This window comes from Apostichopus japonicus, chromosome 15 (genome assembly GCF_037975245.1).
Source record: "Apostichopus japonicus isolate 1M-3 chromosome 15, ASM3797524v1, whole genome shotgun sequence".
NCBI classification, from domain to species: Eukaryota; Metazoa; Echinodermata; class Holothuroidea; order Aspidochirotida; family Stichopodidae; genus Apostichopus; species Apostichopus japonicus.
In genome coordinates, this window is record NC_092575.1 from 19,755,784 (window position 1) to 19,772,192 (window position 16,409).

The following is a 16,409-nucleotide window of genomic DNA, read 5'->3' on the forward strand; positions in this document are numbered from 1 at the left end:
ACATCAACATATAAACGCCTCAATATGTTAATTTTGAAAACCAAACACCGTACTGTACGTGGTCACTTTTATTCATACATAATCTCTCAGGAATTAGCTACTGAGCGATATCCAAATAATTTAATAAGATTTTACCTTATTTTACTTCGTTTTCTTGAGTTCGAGGTACAGATGAATAAAATATGTATTCTCTGCCAATGCTATGTATACATATGTCAGAATGCATTGGTCACCGTACTTGTATATTTTGTCGTAAAGAATATTAGCACGGCCGGGATGCCAATAACACGTTCTTTTGTTACGAACTAACAGGACCGACTAACTATATAGCATGGTGATTTCATAAGCTGATTCCCAGTTACAAATATATTTCTACACAGCCCGTCTGTATCTATTAACTACTGTGAAAATTGGCTGTAATTTTTATAAGGCTCCCCAGCCTCGACCGGCCCACCGGGTCACCGGCCCACCGGGCATTGCCCAAATGCCCCTGTGGCCAGTCCGTCACTGCGCTGGAGGCTTCGATTCTCTATATCTGCCTTCAGTTTAGGGAAGATCTTGGGATTTTCATTCCTAGCTATCGCTAGATATTGCTAGATATCCATACAGTATACAGTGCCCTTGGGATTTGGGAAAGTCGGGAGTGGTCACACACCATGTAGGCCAGTGCACCTCTAGACGTCACTAATACACAACCCGATCACTTGTTACCGATGAAGTGATGTGTTGCCGGATTTTTTCAAGAGGTCTTGGTACTACGGGCGAAGGTCATTAATTAAGTTTCGTAACTCATCGGGAAGCGATTAGAGCCTATGGTTGTGGGCGCACGTTTTCATGCAGATGGGAACAATCTCAAGAAGTGGTGGGCCCGTGCGTCCTTTTTCTCTCTTTCTTCTTTTTCTTTTCCCTTCCTTCCTTCCTTTCCTTCCTCCTCTTTTCCCCCCTCTTTTTTCCCTTTTCCCTTTTTTCTTCTCTTTTTTTCCCCTCATCTTTTTCTTACCAGGGGGGCGCGCGCCCCCAACCCCCCACCTGGATACGCGCCTGCATCACTACCGTAGGCGAGATATTTGGGGTATGAGCGAACCAGTTGTTAATAACTTATTGCCTGGAATACTCTCCAATTCAGTTCACTTCGCATTTCCTCAAATCCCACAAATATATTTCTTTTCCTGTAACATTTTGAAATAAACAATATATAATGAACATACAGTACATTACTAGAGGTAGAAATGTCGCGCCTTCCAAAATGTATATTCTTTTCTTATTAGACTGGGTTTATACCTTTCAAGTGTCACGTTTTCATTGCACAAATTTGCAACTGCATTCGCTTTACTCTGTACAGGTTGTACTAAATTGTCCTACTTCGGCCTACTTCCTGTAGGTAATTGACGTACTACTTTAATACACTCATGCGCGATTTACACAGATGTGTAGTTCTGCGAGGACTACCGAAGAAAATGTTGGTGGAAGGATACATGATGTCATCCACTTGCCCCACGTATCAAACAAAATATGTTCCCTGAAATTAATAGAGTATTTATTTTAAGTATCTGAAAGAAATAAGCGCAAATATAATTTGACATTCATCAATGATCATTTTGATTTTTTCAATATTCAAAAACGATAGAAATACCTTCTAAAGGTCAGATATATTAAATTCTTATAATGGCGAATATATACTGGATCTACTTCTCTTTTACTACAAATAGTCGGCCGATATACGATCAGCGGCCGGGAAAGATAGCACAATTTCAACTCAGTTTTCCATGTAAAGAACGAGTTCAATCGTTACACTAAAGAGTGAATTTTGGAAAGAACGTAGAAAACCGACGCAACATGTCGAACCTTCCAATTCGCTTTCAGGAGCATTTACAGGTAAGATATTTTCTCCGTTACATTGGAACCGACACGTACCGCCAATGCATAGGCCATTCATATTACACACTTGTTAATGGTAGGAGTTGTCAATACGATTTCATTCACAAAAAGAACGTACACGCCCTCCACGTGGATTATTCCTTACAGTTCATGCTTTCCTCAGTTTACGATAAATGTGAAAACAACATAAAAGAACTGCGTCCATCCAACTCGTATTCGAAAAATAGAGTCCGTAATCGCATGCATCTGACTTGACTATATTAAAAAATAAATTAGGGGGAGGCGTAGGTCACATGACCTCAAACACAAATTGCACTGTAACATGTACTACAGATATACTGTGTAAAAGTAAGCCTAGGCCTAAGCGAAGTTTGATATAACTTGGGCTATTTATAATGATGTAGATTGGTTGTGACTTACTTAATTTTGTTCAAAGACTAATGCCTATCTTTATTTTTACTACTTCAGTGTATTTAAGAGCAATCGTAGTGCACGCATTGACATGACACTCATCAGATTTATGGTTTTGAGCACAAAAGAGTCAAGATGACTAAGAGTAACAAGTAAGATAAAACTTGGCCTAGCCAAATATAGGCCTAAGTAGACTAAGTACAGTAACCATTACATGACCTTTAGTAAGGGACCTAGGACTAAATTGGTTATAGAAGCATGGTTCTATAATGGCCTGAGTCAATTAATTCCTTTAGGTACATACAAGTGTTTTCAGGAATTACAGAAGAAAAAAACTATTGAAACATATTCTACAGTACAGATACAGACCTGTCAACCAGGCATCTATTTTTTGAGTTTGGGTTTCGTTAGCATAATTGTACCAGTGGAGTGCTGAGCAAATCACATATTGGTTCTATATGCAAGTCACTCTGGCATATTTGTATCACCAGTATACACTAATACACCAATGATAGGGTTTGACAAGCTAATATATTAATTTTTATGATCCTTTCTGAGGATTGTACATTGGTACTAGAGTACTGAAACTAACATGGCTTATATAGTTTTGTTTCTTTAGAGGTGTGATCAACTCGAGGAACCTATAACCTGAAGCCACAATCACTAAACCCTATGTACAAATGCCAGTGCACATCATCATGTAGTTAACTTTCCACCATATCTCCCAGCCTCTGTACATCAGTGTCCCTAGTGTGACGACATGCTACATGGTTATTGAATCTGTACAGATCAGATTGATACCATTTCTTCATCATTAATATGTTGTCAAAGGCCTAGGCCCCAATAGTAATGTTTCCTCTTCATTTTCAGAGTGTTTTATTGAAGAAACAGACTAATGAAAAATAAAATAAACAGACTAATAAAACATGCTCTTACAGTAGGCTTAGAATCTGTGGCAGTAGTCATTTGACATGTTCAGTCTCTACAGTTGATAACAAATTATTGCCTTTGAAATTTTCTAGAGTTTCATTTGTCATATTTTATTCTCTTTTCTTAGCTCCAAAACCTGGGCATCAATGCCAACAACATTGGGTTCAGCACCCTTACGATGGAATCAGATAAATTTATCTGCATTCGCGAGAAGGTGGCAGACCAGGCGCAAGTTGTGATCATTGACCTTGCTGATTCGGCTAATCCAATTAGACGACCCATTTCCGCTGATTCAGCCATCATGAATCCAGCTAGCAAAGTCATTGCCTTGAAAGGTTTGTATAAAACCAACAAAATTGTTAAGCTCTGCACTTGTGTTTTTCCACATTACTTTTCAGTTATTAAATCCCTTCTGCTAGTGAAGAGAAATGAGACTATGAAGCTCATACTCGACAATTTTGTTCGTTTATCGATGCCTCAGTGTATTGGTTAGCTGCCATCCATTGACCATTAGTTGTGTAAGTGCCTATGGAGAGAAGAAACGAAAAGGCTAGGGACCACAGTACATTATAAAAAGTAACTGCCTATCAACCATAACATGGAAAACATCTGGCAACACGATAGTTAGTGTTGCGTCGATAATCGTTTGCAATATCGGTATCAACCAATGTTTGCAATGTCAGCGGCACATCAGTATGGGTAAAATTTGGCTTCATTGCCTTTAACGGCAAACCGATATTGACATTTTGTTCACAACAAAGCCACTTCTTGTTACTTGTGATGATTTATTAATCTGTTCTAAAAGCCCCATTTCTTTAGCCTCAGTTTTGATTTTGATTAATAGCCAGTGGTCAATATGCCAATCAGCTGGTCAAAGAAACATGACCTGAAAAATATTAAACGATAACGATCTGAAAACAGACCAGTTAGGCCAGTTACGTACATAGGAGTCTTTGTCGCCCATTAAAGTAATTTTCACCAGGCAGTCTGGCCACTGTATGATACAATTGAACACAACATAATTAAACCTGAACCTACTTTCTGATATCTGTTTTGCCCTTGCAGATATTCTTGGCAAGAATCAAAGTAGTAAACATGGCATATGCAGACCTACGAACAATGCACTGCGGTCACACACAATATAAGAAGTAACTTATGTTACATTGTCAAACATATGATAAAACTATGCATATAACTGCAGTAGTAGCCTATCACACTAACTTGCACTGTGCTTCTGAGTGTTACGCTGAGAATAAACGTTTATAACACGTGCAAAAACCCTACTTGATCATTCCCAAAATCTTTTTAAAAAGCTGCAAAAAGTGTACATGCAGTTTGTTCAAACATCAATGACTGATGAAAAGATTGTATTTTTAGAATCAAGTTTGCATATCACAATTTGTTGCCTGTTGGTTTACCGAAATATCGAACACAAAGCACTTGCAAATATTGGCTAGACTGAGTTGTTTAGTATAGCCGGCTAATTTTTTACAGAAGTTAGAGAAAATGTTTTGGTTTTGTTAAACACAGGGGTGGTAAAGATCTTAGCCAGGGTATGCTCTTTTCTATGTGAAAACAGATTTATTCACACAATTGTCATCTTTCAATATTTTTGCTAAGAAATTTGTGGCTGTAATTTTACGACAGTGTGTATAAGACTTTCAGCCTACTGTAAGCATTGAAAGTAGTTGGTCAAGCAGAGTAACAAATCGTTCAACAGAAGTAACAGGAAGGACAGACTTGTGTTTTTCAAAAAAAAAAAAAAAAACCCAGCTAACACACAGTCACATGCAAATCAACTTGGTGGGGAAGTTGATGGTTCATTTAAAAAGAGATTTGGACTAGTCTCATAGAATACACACATACTGTATATCTTTTAGTAATTTACTTACAGGATTCCACAAATGAGTTATATATACAAGTGGTTACTGTTTGTGAGTTGTGCAAAACGATAATAAGTTACGATAACCAATTCTAAATTTAATACTTAATGTTTTATTACATGGCTTAAAGTGCTAAGTGACCTTCATTCTGGCCGTCTAAAAATATGGGTATCAAGCCGAAATCATGAATGGAATATTGGATATCAGCCAAAACCGATATTGGCTATATCGGTACAACACTATTAATAGTGCATGTCTGAACTTGTAACTAGCACGTCCATAAACCTCAAAAAGTAATGTACAGTAGTACTGACAAACATGGATACTGCCTAACCTGTTCAACTTACCATGTTAAGAAGATAGATGAGAACTATCTTCTAGCTACAGCATAACAGTACTGTCAACTGCTACTAGCTGAATGACAAGTAACAATGGGCAGCTACAGTAGTATGGACCAAAGAAACACATTTGCATAGGGATGCCAGTTAAATTCACAAGATGGCAATGTGTATTATCTGTGTGAGGCATGATAAACGTATGGAAAAGAAAACCTATGGAAAAAAACCTATGTAGCGTAACTCAAAATAAGATTGCAATTGATCAAGTGAAGAGAACCCAGGGAATAATTTAGTGTTCAAATCCTGTGCAGCCAGTGGCATTGCAAAGAAGGGGGGGGGGGGGGACAGGAGCCCAAGCATTTCCCCAACCTCAATCGTTAGTCCAGTGACATTCAGTTTTGGGATTTGTTTGACACTCAGTTGGGGATGGATTAGAACATTCCTCTGGGTTGAGTATGCCCTCAGGTATGGATCAAAGGGGTGTGAGGTAGGAGGGGAGGAAATGGCACATGCACACCCCTTTTCAACAAATTCACACACTATTAATTAGCACAACCTTGTGCTTAGACCAGGCTATGTACATACCTAATTTATAGTCCAAATATACCTCACAATGCACCATTTGATGTCTAAGATTTTCATTTTTTTGCTGGGGGAGGGACCCTCACAAATCCCCTACATGGTAGTCTGTTTAAACAACCCAAGGCCACATCCCTTATATGCATAAAACTATGCATCTGTCTGGCTTTTCCATAAATTTTCTTGGCCCTTCCTAAACCAGTCGCAGAAATTTTGAAGTTACCCCCACACCATCCCACCACTGAAATTCTGTTCACTTTACTCCTTCAAATAATAGAACTTGCAAGAATTTATTTAGTATAGATGCAAGCTTGTCCAACAGTAGTTTTGGTGGAAGTGATAAACCTAATTGCTTTATTTCAAATATGACAGAGCACATACAGGTAGTGCTATTTATGACAACCTTCTTCAGACAAGTGTTCAAAGTTCATGTGCACTGAACTACTGAAGACTGTTACTGTACATACATTACTACAGACTAGAGTGTACAGTATGCAAATCAGATGTAGCCAAGGAAGAAGGATGTGAGCATTTACACCATGACGTTAGTAATTTGTATATACTGCATGTATACAGTACTGAAGGATAAATGTGTATTGATTTACTGTATGTTTTATCTGATACTGTGTTAGAGCTGGTTTTCAAGCAGTTTGTTTAAGTTCTGTACTGCAAAAACATTGTGGCACAAAATTTTTGAACCCAGCAGAGATGTAAACGTATTTGGCTGCTGCATCAGGTGCCCCCTTTTTGTTTCCTTCTAGAAAAAGGAAAATGACTCACAAAATAAACAAAACTCATCAAGAAGCATACCTTCTTTCAGTCCTTGCAGGTGATTGTTTGACAACAAATAAAAATAATATGATCAGCTACAATGACTCTGTACACCGCCAACAATATTGATACAGTATCATAGGCAACTTAGTTTGCATCCTTGCCTGCCTGTCTACTCACAATGTAAGCACTCTCGTTCCACGGTGCCAAGAATCTTTTTAGCACTGTACACCCTTAACAATCCAGTCTGTTCCGTGGATTTAATAACCCACCTTATTCTACCACCCGAAGTGTTGTCATTATGTGGATATTTTGTTACTGGTTTCCATTGGGACAATAGAGTGTGCTAATTTTGTGATAGGACAGGTAAGTTTGTCGCTGGTAAATATCGAAAGCAGGTAAGTTTTTAGGTTTTTCTTGCAGAAAATTAAAAATAGTCTTTTCTGGGGATTTTATTGACTACTGTACTAGGCGCTTACCAATTATCAGGAAGTCTTAAATGTCCATGCACATTAACCGTGAAGTTCGTTGTTGAATTTCACCTATTAGTTACAGTACTTTGTAGTGTTTATGTACCTGTATAATAATGTTTGTGCTATGAGACATCAAATGAGTATACTGTACAAAAAAAAAAAAATCAAAATTTTAAACTGTTGTTATTTTTTCAACTTTTTGAGTTTGCTGACTTTGTGATACTGTAGTTTGTTTCTGATTTTTGTTTGGATTGAAAAATTGATATTAAGATTGACAGTATGACTAGTGGTACTGTGCCTACTGAACTGTAGCATGGCAACACCTGTGCACTTGAAGTAAGCAATGATTAATGTGAAAATCTATAAATAGAAATGACCGATTATCTAGGTATGTTACAGTAGATACTCTCCATAACCACTCCCAGTGTGTCTTGTCTGGATGACTGGATAGATAGCCTCCACATATTTGGACAATAAGTCATTCTCATAGAGCCAAATTATTGTAAAAACTGCATGTATTGCACTACATATTTAATACAGCATGCCAAGAACTCATCAATTTTGTGTTATTTGCCAATCAACGAAAGATATTTTCTCAGAACATTTTTGTTTGCATATATTGGCCCTGGTGTTAATACCACAAACCCATATATGAAATACCCACAGTTAGTACTAGGGTGACGGGTCCAAGATAATATTTGTTTTTGTGAATGTTTTGTTACTGTGTTTCTTAAATTGATTTATTTGTTAAGAGTGCCATTCTTTATTAAGTTCCTCTAGATACTAAAGTAGACAGGTTTGATCTCACAGGTCTGCACACTGACAAATTTGATAAAAATTTTTCTTTAACATTTACAGTATTTTCTGCTTCCAAATAAGGATTTTTCTCCACATGAATACACTACAGTCATAGGTATATTGTTATCATTAAATTCCCTTACATTATGTTATAAACCCCATAATCCAAGGTCAAAACAATAACTCTAAAAAAAAAAAAATTAAACCCACCTTGCTGTCATTTTAAAACTATGACTGCTCACCTTGTTGTACCAGCTGTGACAACTTATCCTGAAAAAGCTTTGTTGGATTTGTCTACAAATTTCAACAGTATGTGCAGAATACTGTACAGTTAGTCTTACATCAGCCCCTAATATATTTTCCCCTGGTCTATCATTTTAAGGCGGATTTACTCTGCGAATGTCCCGTACTGCTGTATAGTAACCTCATATGATTAGAAGACTACACATACTGCAGATGTAACTTTACTTTTCCTTGTAACTGCATATTTGTTATGATTTAGTAAGTTATCAGCCTCATTCTGAATCAAAATCCAAGAAATATATTAGGGATGCACCAGAAAAGAATAATAAACCAGAAGAAAAAATTCTCTTCCATTATCACAAATTGTGAAGATTTGTTCAGAATTTAGCAAAAACCACAAATTTAAAGTTACTACCAACATCATTTTTCGGCTATGTTAATGTGAAAAGATATCAGTTTTTGCACACAGGAACAACTGTATATAGTATTGTACAATAGAGAGTCTTCAAAACTGCTACAGAAAATTTGAACACTGAATTATAATACCTTTGTGAGTAGTGTTTTGAAGTGGTGAAGAACAAATTGATTGTCATTTTCCTTACTCTGGAACTGTTGGCAGTGATTTATCTTGAGAATTGATAAAGTGCCTTCAGCTAAATTTATGAATAAAAAAATTCAAAAGCAGGTCTCAGGATTATATTAAACTTATGAGAATTGTGATATTAATTTTGTGATAATACGTATATTGTCAGGGGTAGTATGGCATTCATTTTATGCCTTTGATATATTGTGAAAGTAATATGCTGTTCATGAATTTTTAATTTAGTGTATAAAGTGAATTATATTAATCCTACTGTAGGCCAATGGGTTAAATTAAAGAAATAAAATATATATGATAATTATTAATTAACTACGTACTTTAGGAACCAACTGTTTCTTAAAAGTGCTGATCTCTGTATCATTTTCATAGACTACAGTCAAGGGCTTTTGATTTTCCATGGAATCATAAAACTTTCATTTTTGGCCCAGAAATTCACCAAAATTACACAAAAACCTCCTGTGCTCATTTCTTATGTTATTGGTTTTATGCCAAAATGATGAAAATAACAAAAAGAGAAAAAGACAAATATAAGCAAAAGCAAATTGTGTTAAAAACTAAACAGGAGTGAACAAAATGATTTATCCAGATAGGTTTCAAAATCCTGTTTTTTTTAAAACCAACTTTTTAAGTACTGCCATGTATTGTTTGTGTACACATACACACACAAACTGCAGAGCATTTGTAATGTATTGTACCCAACTTTGTCATTCAGTTAGGCCTAGGGGCCTAACTGCAGATTGATATCAAATGACTACATATACTTTATATACAGTGTACAGTATATGCAAATACTTCACATGGTTCATAGTGCATATTCAGACCCACAATACAAACTGAAGTACTTAGTACAGTGAAAATTTGTGTATACTGTATTACAGTAGGCTGTGAACGTACTACAGTAGCTATTGCAAGTGTTGCATAATTGATCACTGTTGCAGTCCATGTAACTTTTTTTGATGGACAAACTCGCAGCTTTAGGTTGAAATCTAAAATATAAAGCTACATGTTTTTCTTGGAATATTGGTGAGGGATAGAATCAATGAAATGTTTAAAGAAGACATTGTGTTCTGACATTCTGTTTGACATTCTGTTTTGACATTCTGTGGGAGGATAGGGTATTGGGTTGAATATTGAATATCTCTGTAGGAGAGCTATGGTTCATGAAAATTGTATCAAAGGCAAGTTACCTCATTAGTAACTCCAAAGGGGGCAGCACTAGGAGATTTATCTTGATTTTCTCCCCTAACATAATATATTAATTATGTTATCTAGTTAAAAAAATAATAGTTGGCCTATAAGTGAAGCAGTACTACCCAGGGAAGTTGGACACTAAATAAGAAAAACAGTTGAAAACTGAAAAGAATCTTTTTTACTGAAAACTAAGTAAGATTGTCAAGGTGCCATTTTCAGCAACACAATAATTTTCACCTAAGAAATGTATGTATAAACTGCATTATGTTGACTTCAACACACAAACAGAGAACTTGTATTCCATCATAGCAAATTACAGTTACGAGTGATACGATGAAATTATTCATAGTTCTGTAGCTGACATATAGTCCATTAGCACAGTACAGTACCACGATTGGTCGTGCCGATCGTTTGTGTGGTACGTAGTTATTCCATTTATTTTACAAGCTTGCTGCTTAACTGTCCGTCTCATCGAGTACTACTCCGGTAGATATGGAGCTGTCAACAGAACCCTATCTAGTATTGATTATGCAGTCAAGCATAGACCTATTAAGAAGTAATGGAATGCCTCTGCAAATAAGAATTTAATATACAGTACTGTATTATGTATGCTGTTTCAGTAGCCTAGATGTGTATTAAGTATGTGAGAGGCACCCTTACTAATGAATCTGGAGACTGCACCATTTTAATATACTGTACATACAGAAGGCCTTTTAGTTTAGATATCTAATAATGAATGCATCAACGGACTCCTTATTGTTAACTTGGTATATATAGTTTCCTGTTGTACTAATGTGCCAAACTTGTGTCTCTATGTGCTGTACAGAGAGAGCTGTATGCAATGACTGCATAGTCCAATGTACAGTATGTACTGTACATGTAAACATTATACTGGCCAGCATCAAATTACGCATAAGCTTTTATGTATGTTAAGGAATTCACAGACTGTGCTTGTGTAGGTCGTTGGTTGAAGGTGGTTCAAAGATGACAATGTTATGTACATATGTTGTCATATGCTTATGATACTGTAGTGGTACAGTAGCTCTCACTGGTCATGGACAGTGCATGGATGTAATGTTATAGATCTCCACACCGTGTAACACTGTCTCAACTGAATATTGTTACACATTTGGAAGTAGCAGTTATGTACTTTGCTTTCCAAGTCAACAAAGATGCAGTACTCATCATACTCAATGTACTCACTATTAAGATGTACTGTATGGCAGCTAAACTAAACTAAAACTCACATTACAGTAGACCTACAAGATCTTGGAATCATGCCACTTTATGAAAATAATGACAAAACAGATATCTGCAAGTCAATGATAATGATGACGATGCATCTAGTGTCTGAAAACACCTGCAAATTTGTGTAAATAACCTTCAACATTCGTTTAGTGCATGGTGACAGATGCACATGTATATTACTACTACTTAAATGTCAGTTATTCCTGTAGGAATTGAGTACAGTATTACTGGTGTTAAATCTCCTTTCAAATCCTTACACTGTACTGTACTTACTGTACATCATACAGACTCTAGTAGTCAGTATACAGTACTGTAACAAAGCACTGCTCACTCAGTGTTACAGCAGCACTGGATTCATTCCTGTGCAGTGCTTTGGATTAATTCATTTACTGCTCTGTGTTCCGTTCATGCTAATGAGATATCTTTCACTGTCCACCTTTGCTGGAAGCCCTTGTGCAATCAATTACTGTGAGGGAAAGGTTTTACCACTGGGCAGCAGTGTCCCTGGTGTACAGTATCAAAATAAACCATGACAGATTGGATTGATGTGATTCATATGGGTTACTGACTGTTGAGGCAGGCAATCTCCCTTGAAATTCATGCTTGCTGCTTACAGTTAGTATCATCGTGCAGAATGTTTATAGTTACTGAAGAGAGGCAGAGAAATATTAATAAATGGCGTGGAAGGGTTTTTCTTTTGATGATTTTCAATTCGAACGGAAATTGAAATGTTCCTCCCCACAATACAGTATGCTTATGTTAATTAGTTAATTTAATTAATAGATATGCATTCAGGCACTTGTAATTTACCAAGGTGCCATGTCATCTTTAGAAACAGTTTTGCCGTGGGATTTTGTAAGAAGTTAATAAAAAATAATTAGTGAAGCAAGAGGAAAGAGGGACATCAACACTGATTATATAGTAATGTTATGGCTAATTAATTTATTTGGAGGACTTTGTTATCTAATGTCTGGTATGAGGAAAACGTACGTACCTAAAGGGTTAGCTACACCTTGTTAAATTTTTTACTACTATGTAGGTAAGCAAAACCATAATGACTTATTTTGTGTATTACAGAATGTATGGAGGCAACTGTCTTCAAAGAATTAATGTAAACTGTTCTCTCTTTTTAGCTGGCCGTACTCTCCAGATTTTCAACATTGAAATGAAGAGTAAGATGAAAGCTCACAACATGAATGAAGATGTCACCTTCTGGAAGTGGATCAACCTTAACACCCTTGGTCTGGTAACAGAGGGCGCTGTCTACCATTGGGGCATGGAGGGCGACTCGCAACCTCTGAAGATCTTTGACCGTCACTCCAGTCTAGCCGGTTGCCAAATCATCAACTACAGGACTGATGAAAAACTCAGCTGGCTGGTTTTGATTGGTATCTCAGCCCAGGTATTGTATTTTCTCCCTTCTGGCTTACCTTCCCCTCTCCCCCTCCCCCCAAAAATATTAAATGTGATTTTACTTCATTCCTCTATTACCTGTCTCCTATACATACACACTCCGATCTACCCCAGCCTATGTTGTGGTAACTTCCTTACACTGCCTCCAATTTGACCCTCTCTAGGGTTGGTGTCCTCTTCACCCCCATCTACCATTTCAGAATTCCTTTTGATACGATTTTCTAATCACAACTTACAACCATTGGGTTCGACATGCTTGGTTAAGAAATGGACCATTTTTGAGTACAGCTGTTCATTAGTGCGAGTCTCAAATACATGTTTTAGGAACTGTACATGTTTAAACACAGGCTAACCTTCCCACGTTTTAGAGACACGCTAACCAACATAAATGGTTCACATGAACATCGTGTCAGTGTTTGTTGTGTTCTTTCCAAGTGAAATGATGATGTCTAACTCATGACTTTTCTTTTTTGGTGGGGGAATCACAGCAAAACAGGGTCGTTGGTGCCATGCAACTCTACTCTGTTGAACGTAAAGTAAGTCAACCGATTGAGGGTCATGCTGCCTGCTTCACTGAGTTCAAGATGGATGGGAACACTGAGGCCTCCACTCTGTTCAGCTTTGCGGTCAGGGGGACTGCTGGTGGAAAGGTGCATACGATATTTAAAATGTTTCTATGATTTGGTCTATAAAATTCATGAGATATTAACTGTCCCCTCCTTAAGACAAACTTTCCCTCTCTCATTGCCTGTAATCATTTGATGACAGCATTTTCAGCCCTATACATTAGTGTTATTGTCATAGCCTGTTTCGTCATACCGTATAAGAAATATATCTGCTACTACTTTAAATGTTCTCACCACCCGCACAAAACAGTTCGGCAACCGTGTATTTTCTGGGGCCAGGCAGTGGAATGACTTGCCGTCTTCGGTTGCTATTGAATCCACATTTCTCTCTTTTAAAAAAGCTCTGAAGACAGTTCTCTTTAATAAGGCCTTTAAGTAATCCTATTTTTTTCTCTTTTCTGTCTTTTGTTTTTTTTGTTCATTTGTATGTTTTATTTTTTCCTGGTAAAGCGCCATAGAATATCGTTTTAGTTGTGGCGCTATATAAATGCCTTATATATATATATATATTGGAAATTGGCAGGCAAGGCTTTATCAGATTTGCTGTTCCTCAGATTGGCAACAGAGGTATGCAACCTTGCATAATATCGTAATCGTTTATTATTTCATGACAGCTCTTCAGATCCCTGATCCTTCATATGTACTGTTGCTACTATTGGGTTATTACATGCATTTAAGTCATGTCCATAGCTTTGTATGTGATTTTGATTACATACAGTTTTGTATATCAATTCATTTCAAAGATTATTGCTGCCAGAAAGAACAGTTTAAGTTATTTGATATTTTGGAAAGAAGACAGAAATTCAAAAATTCATGAGAAAAGTTAGCTTAAAATGTTGCAACAAAGAAGGTGCTTAAGTAGCAATTATTCAGTTGTGGACGGTAGTGTTTGGAACATTTCTTAATTATTCAAGAATGGACCATTTTCTGCTAAACACGTCAGTATTGGTAAAGACTATGTCAAAATAAGAGAAAAGGAGTCACATAATGGTATTCCTCTTAATCTTGTAGATCTCAACATTTGAATTACAACATTTTTCCATTTCATCCAGTCAGTATATAATACTGTCTTATTCTTGTACATTGAACAACTAAATAAAGTCTTGACATTTCTTCTTTCTCAGCTTCATGTCATTGAGGTTGGTACACCAGCTACTGGCAACAAGGCTTTCCAAAAGAAGGCAGTAGATGTTTTCTTTCCTCCAGAGGCTCAAACCGATTTCCCAGTCGCCATGCAGGTAAAATAATTTATAGTTACCTTGTTTCAGCCACAGAGGATAACATCACAAATATCTTTTGCAGTTAATCTAGATCTAGGTGTCAAAGGATCAAGATTTAGTTTACTGATTTTGTTTGTTCCTTGATTCATTGATCGATTTCCTCCAGTCATTCTAAAAAATGAATTAAAGATGATGAAGTTCTGTGTGTCTAAGAACACCAACCTATCTATCAGTATTTTAGTGTGTATCTAGCAGCAGTCCTGTGCTCAAGAAATGTTTCGCCTACCATACAAGATTTAGTTCACTGATTTTGTTTGTTCCTTGATTCATTGATCGATTTCCTTCAGTCATTCTAAAAAATGAATTAAAGATGATGAAGTTCTGTGTGTCTAAGAACACCAACCTACCTATCGGTATTTTAGTGTGTATCTAGCAGCAGTCCTGTGCTCAAGAAATGTTTCGCCTACCATACAAGGAACAGGACAAAATTCTTTTCTGCTCTTGTAACATGGAAGTATGAACCTTGACATTAATTAATGTTTATCCATTTTCAGGTCAGCCCGAAGCACTCGATGGCCTTCCTCATCACCAAGTATGGTTACGTTCATCTCTATGACATTGAGACCGGGACCTGCATCTACATGAACCGTATCAGTGGGGAGACCATCTTTGTCACCGCTCCACATGAACCCACTTCAGGCCTGATAGGGGTCAACAGGAAGGGACAGGTGAGGAATAATGAAGAGGCTTGGCAGGAGGTGTCAGTGTCAGGAGGATACTGTCCTGGGTGCTGGGGATCAGTAAGGGGGTGGGGGCCAGGGGTACTCTGGCATCAGAATTATGTATTCTCACTTTCGTAATAAACTTTAAGGTAACATCAAAACACTCAAGACAATGCCTGACCTGACTCTCCATGCCACAAGGAATGAATGGGGGTTTGGTTTTTTTGGGGGGGGGAGGGGAGTTTGTTATGACCATCACATCAGTTTTTGCTAGAAAGTGGTCTTTCTTTGAACCTTATTAAGTTTGACTGCACATACTGGCTTATGGAGACATATCAGAAGTTTTACTTGATATATATTTTTTCTTAAAGCCTGGGAATTAACCTTTTGCTAGATAACATGATTTCTGCACTGTTATAGTTATAAAAATGGAGACAACAGAGTAACTGACTGACATGTTCAAGTGATATATCGTTCAGTCATGATCAATATCAACATTGAAAATTCTAGATGGTGGAAAAGGTTGGAAGATATTTATTTAGAGAAGTGTTGTGTGTTAATTTTATGTTGACCTCTTTTCAAGGGGCCTGGGTGCTCATCAGATAACTAAACACAACAATCAAGGTACCGAAAGAAAAACACAAAAAGTACTATAATCATTTATACTGCTGTGTAAAGATGCTAGCTAGTAATCATGTGGTAGTAGTATACAAATAATGAATGGTTATGAGTGCAATAGTGCAAATATTTCATGAGTTGAAAGATGGAATGTTCCATTCAACGAGGCGCAGCCGAGTTGAATGGAACAAATTACATCTTTCAACGAATGTAATATTTGCACTATTGCACGAATGGAAACCATTCATTATTTGTTTTATACAACATATTATATTAAGATGGGTAAAATGCACTCATGCAACAGATTGTTTTGAACAGACAGGTTCTTCTGCTCTCTTACCATTGAAAAAAGTGCTACCAAAAAAGTATAACCCATGGTTCTATTTCATAGAGTGGAATAGAGCGGATTTTGCATGCAATCAACGAGCAGTTGACCAATCAAATGACCAGAATACAATTAGGTGTT

General features: G+C 36.9%; 1 protein-coding gene across 1 annotated transcript in view; it reads left to right on the top strand.

Annotated features, from left to right (window-relative positions):
* The first annotated feature begins 1,682 nt into the window (after positions 1 to 1,682).
* The window catches only part of LOC139980455 (clathrin heavy chain 1-like), a 34,413-nt gene continuing 19,686 nt past the window's right edge, over positions 1,683 to 16,409 (top strand). The window contains exons 1-6 of the mRNA XM_071992052.1: positions 1,683 to 1,875; positions 3,347 to 3,554; positions 12,478 to 12,746; positions 13,246 to 13,407; positions 14,508 to 14,621; positions 15,158 to 15,331. Of these exons, the coding sequence (XP_071848153.1) occupies positions 1,837 to 1,875; positions 3,347 to 3,554; positions 12,478 to 12,746; positions 13,246 to 13,407; positions 14,508 to 14,621; positions 15,158 to 15,331 (966 nt within the window). The 5' untranslated portion in view covers positions 1,683 to 1,836. The remainder of the gene's footprint in view (positions 1,876 to 3,346; positions 3,555 to 12,477; positions 12,747 to 13,245; positions 13,408 to 14,507; positions 14,622 to 15,157; positions 15,332 to 16,409) is intronic.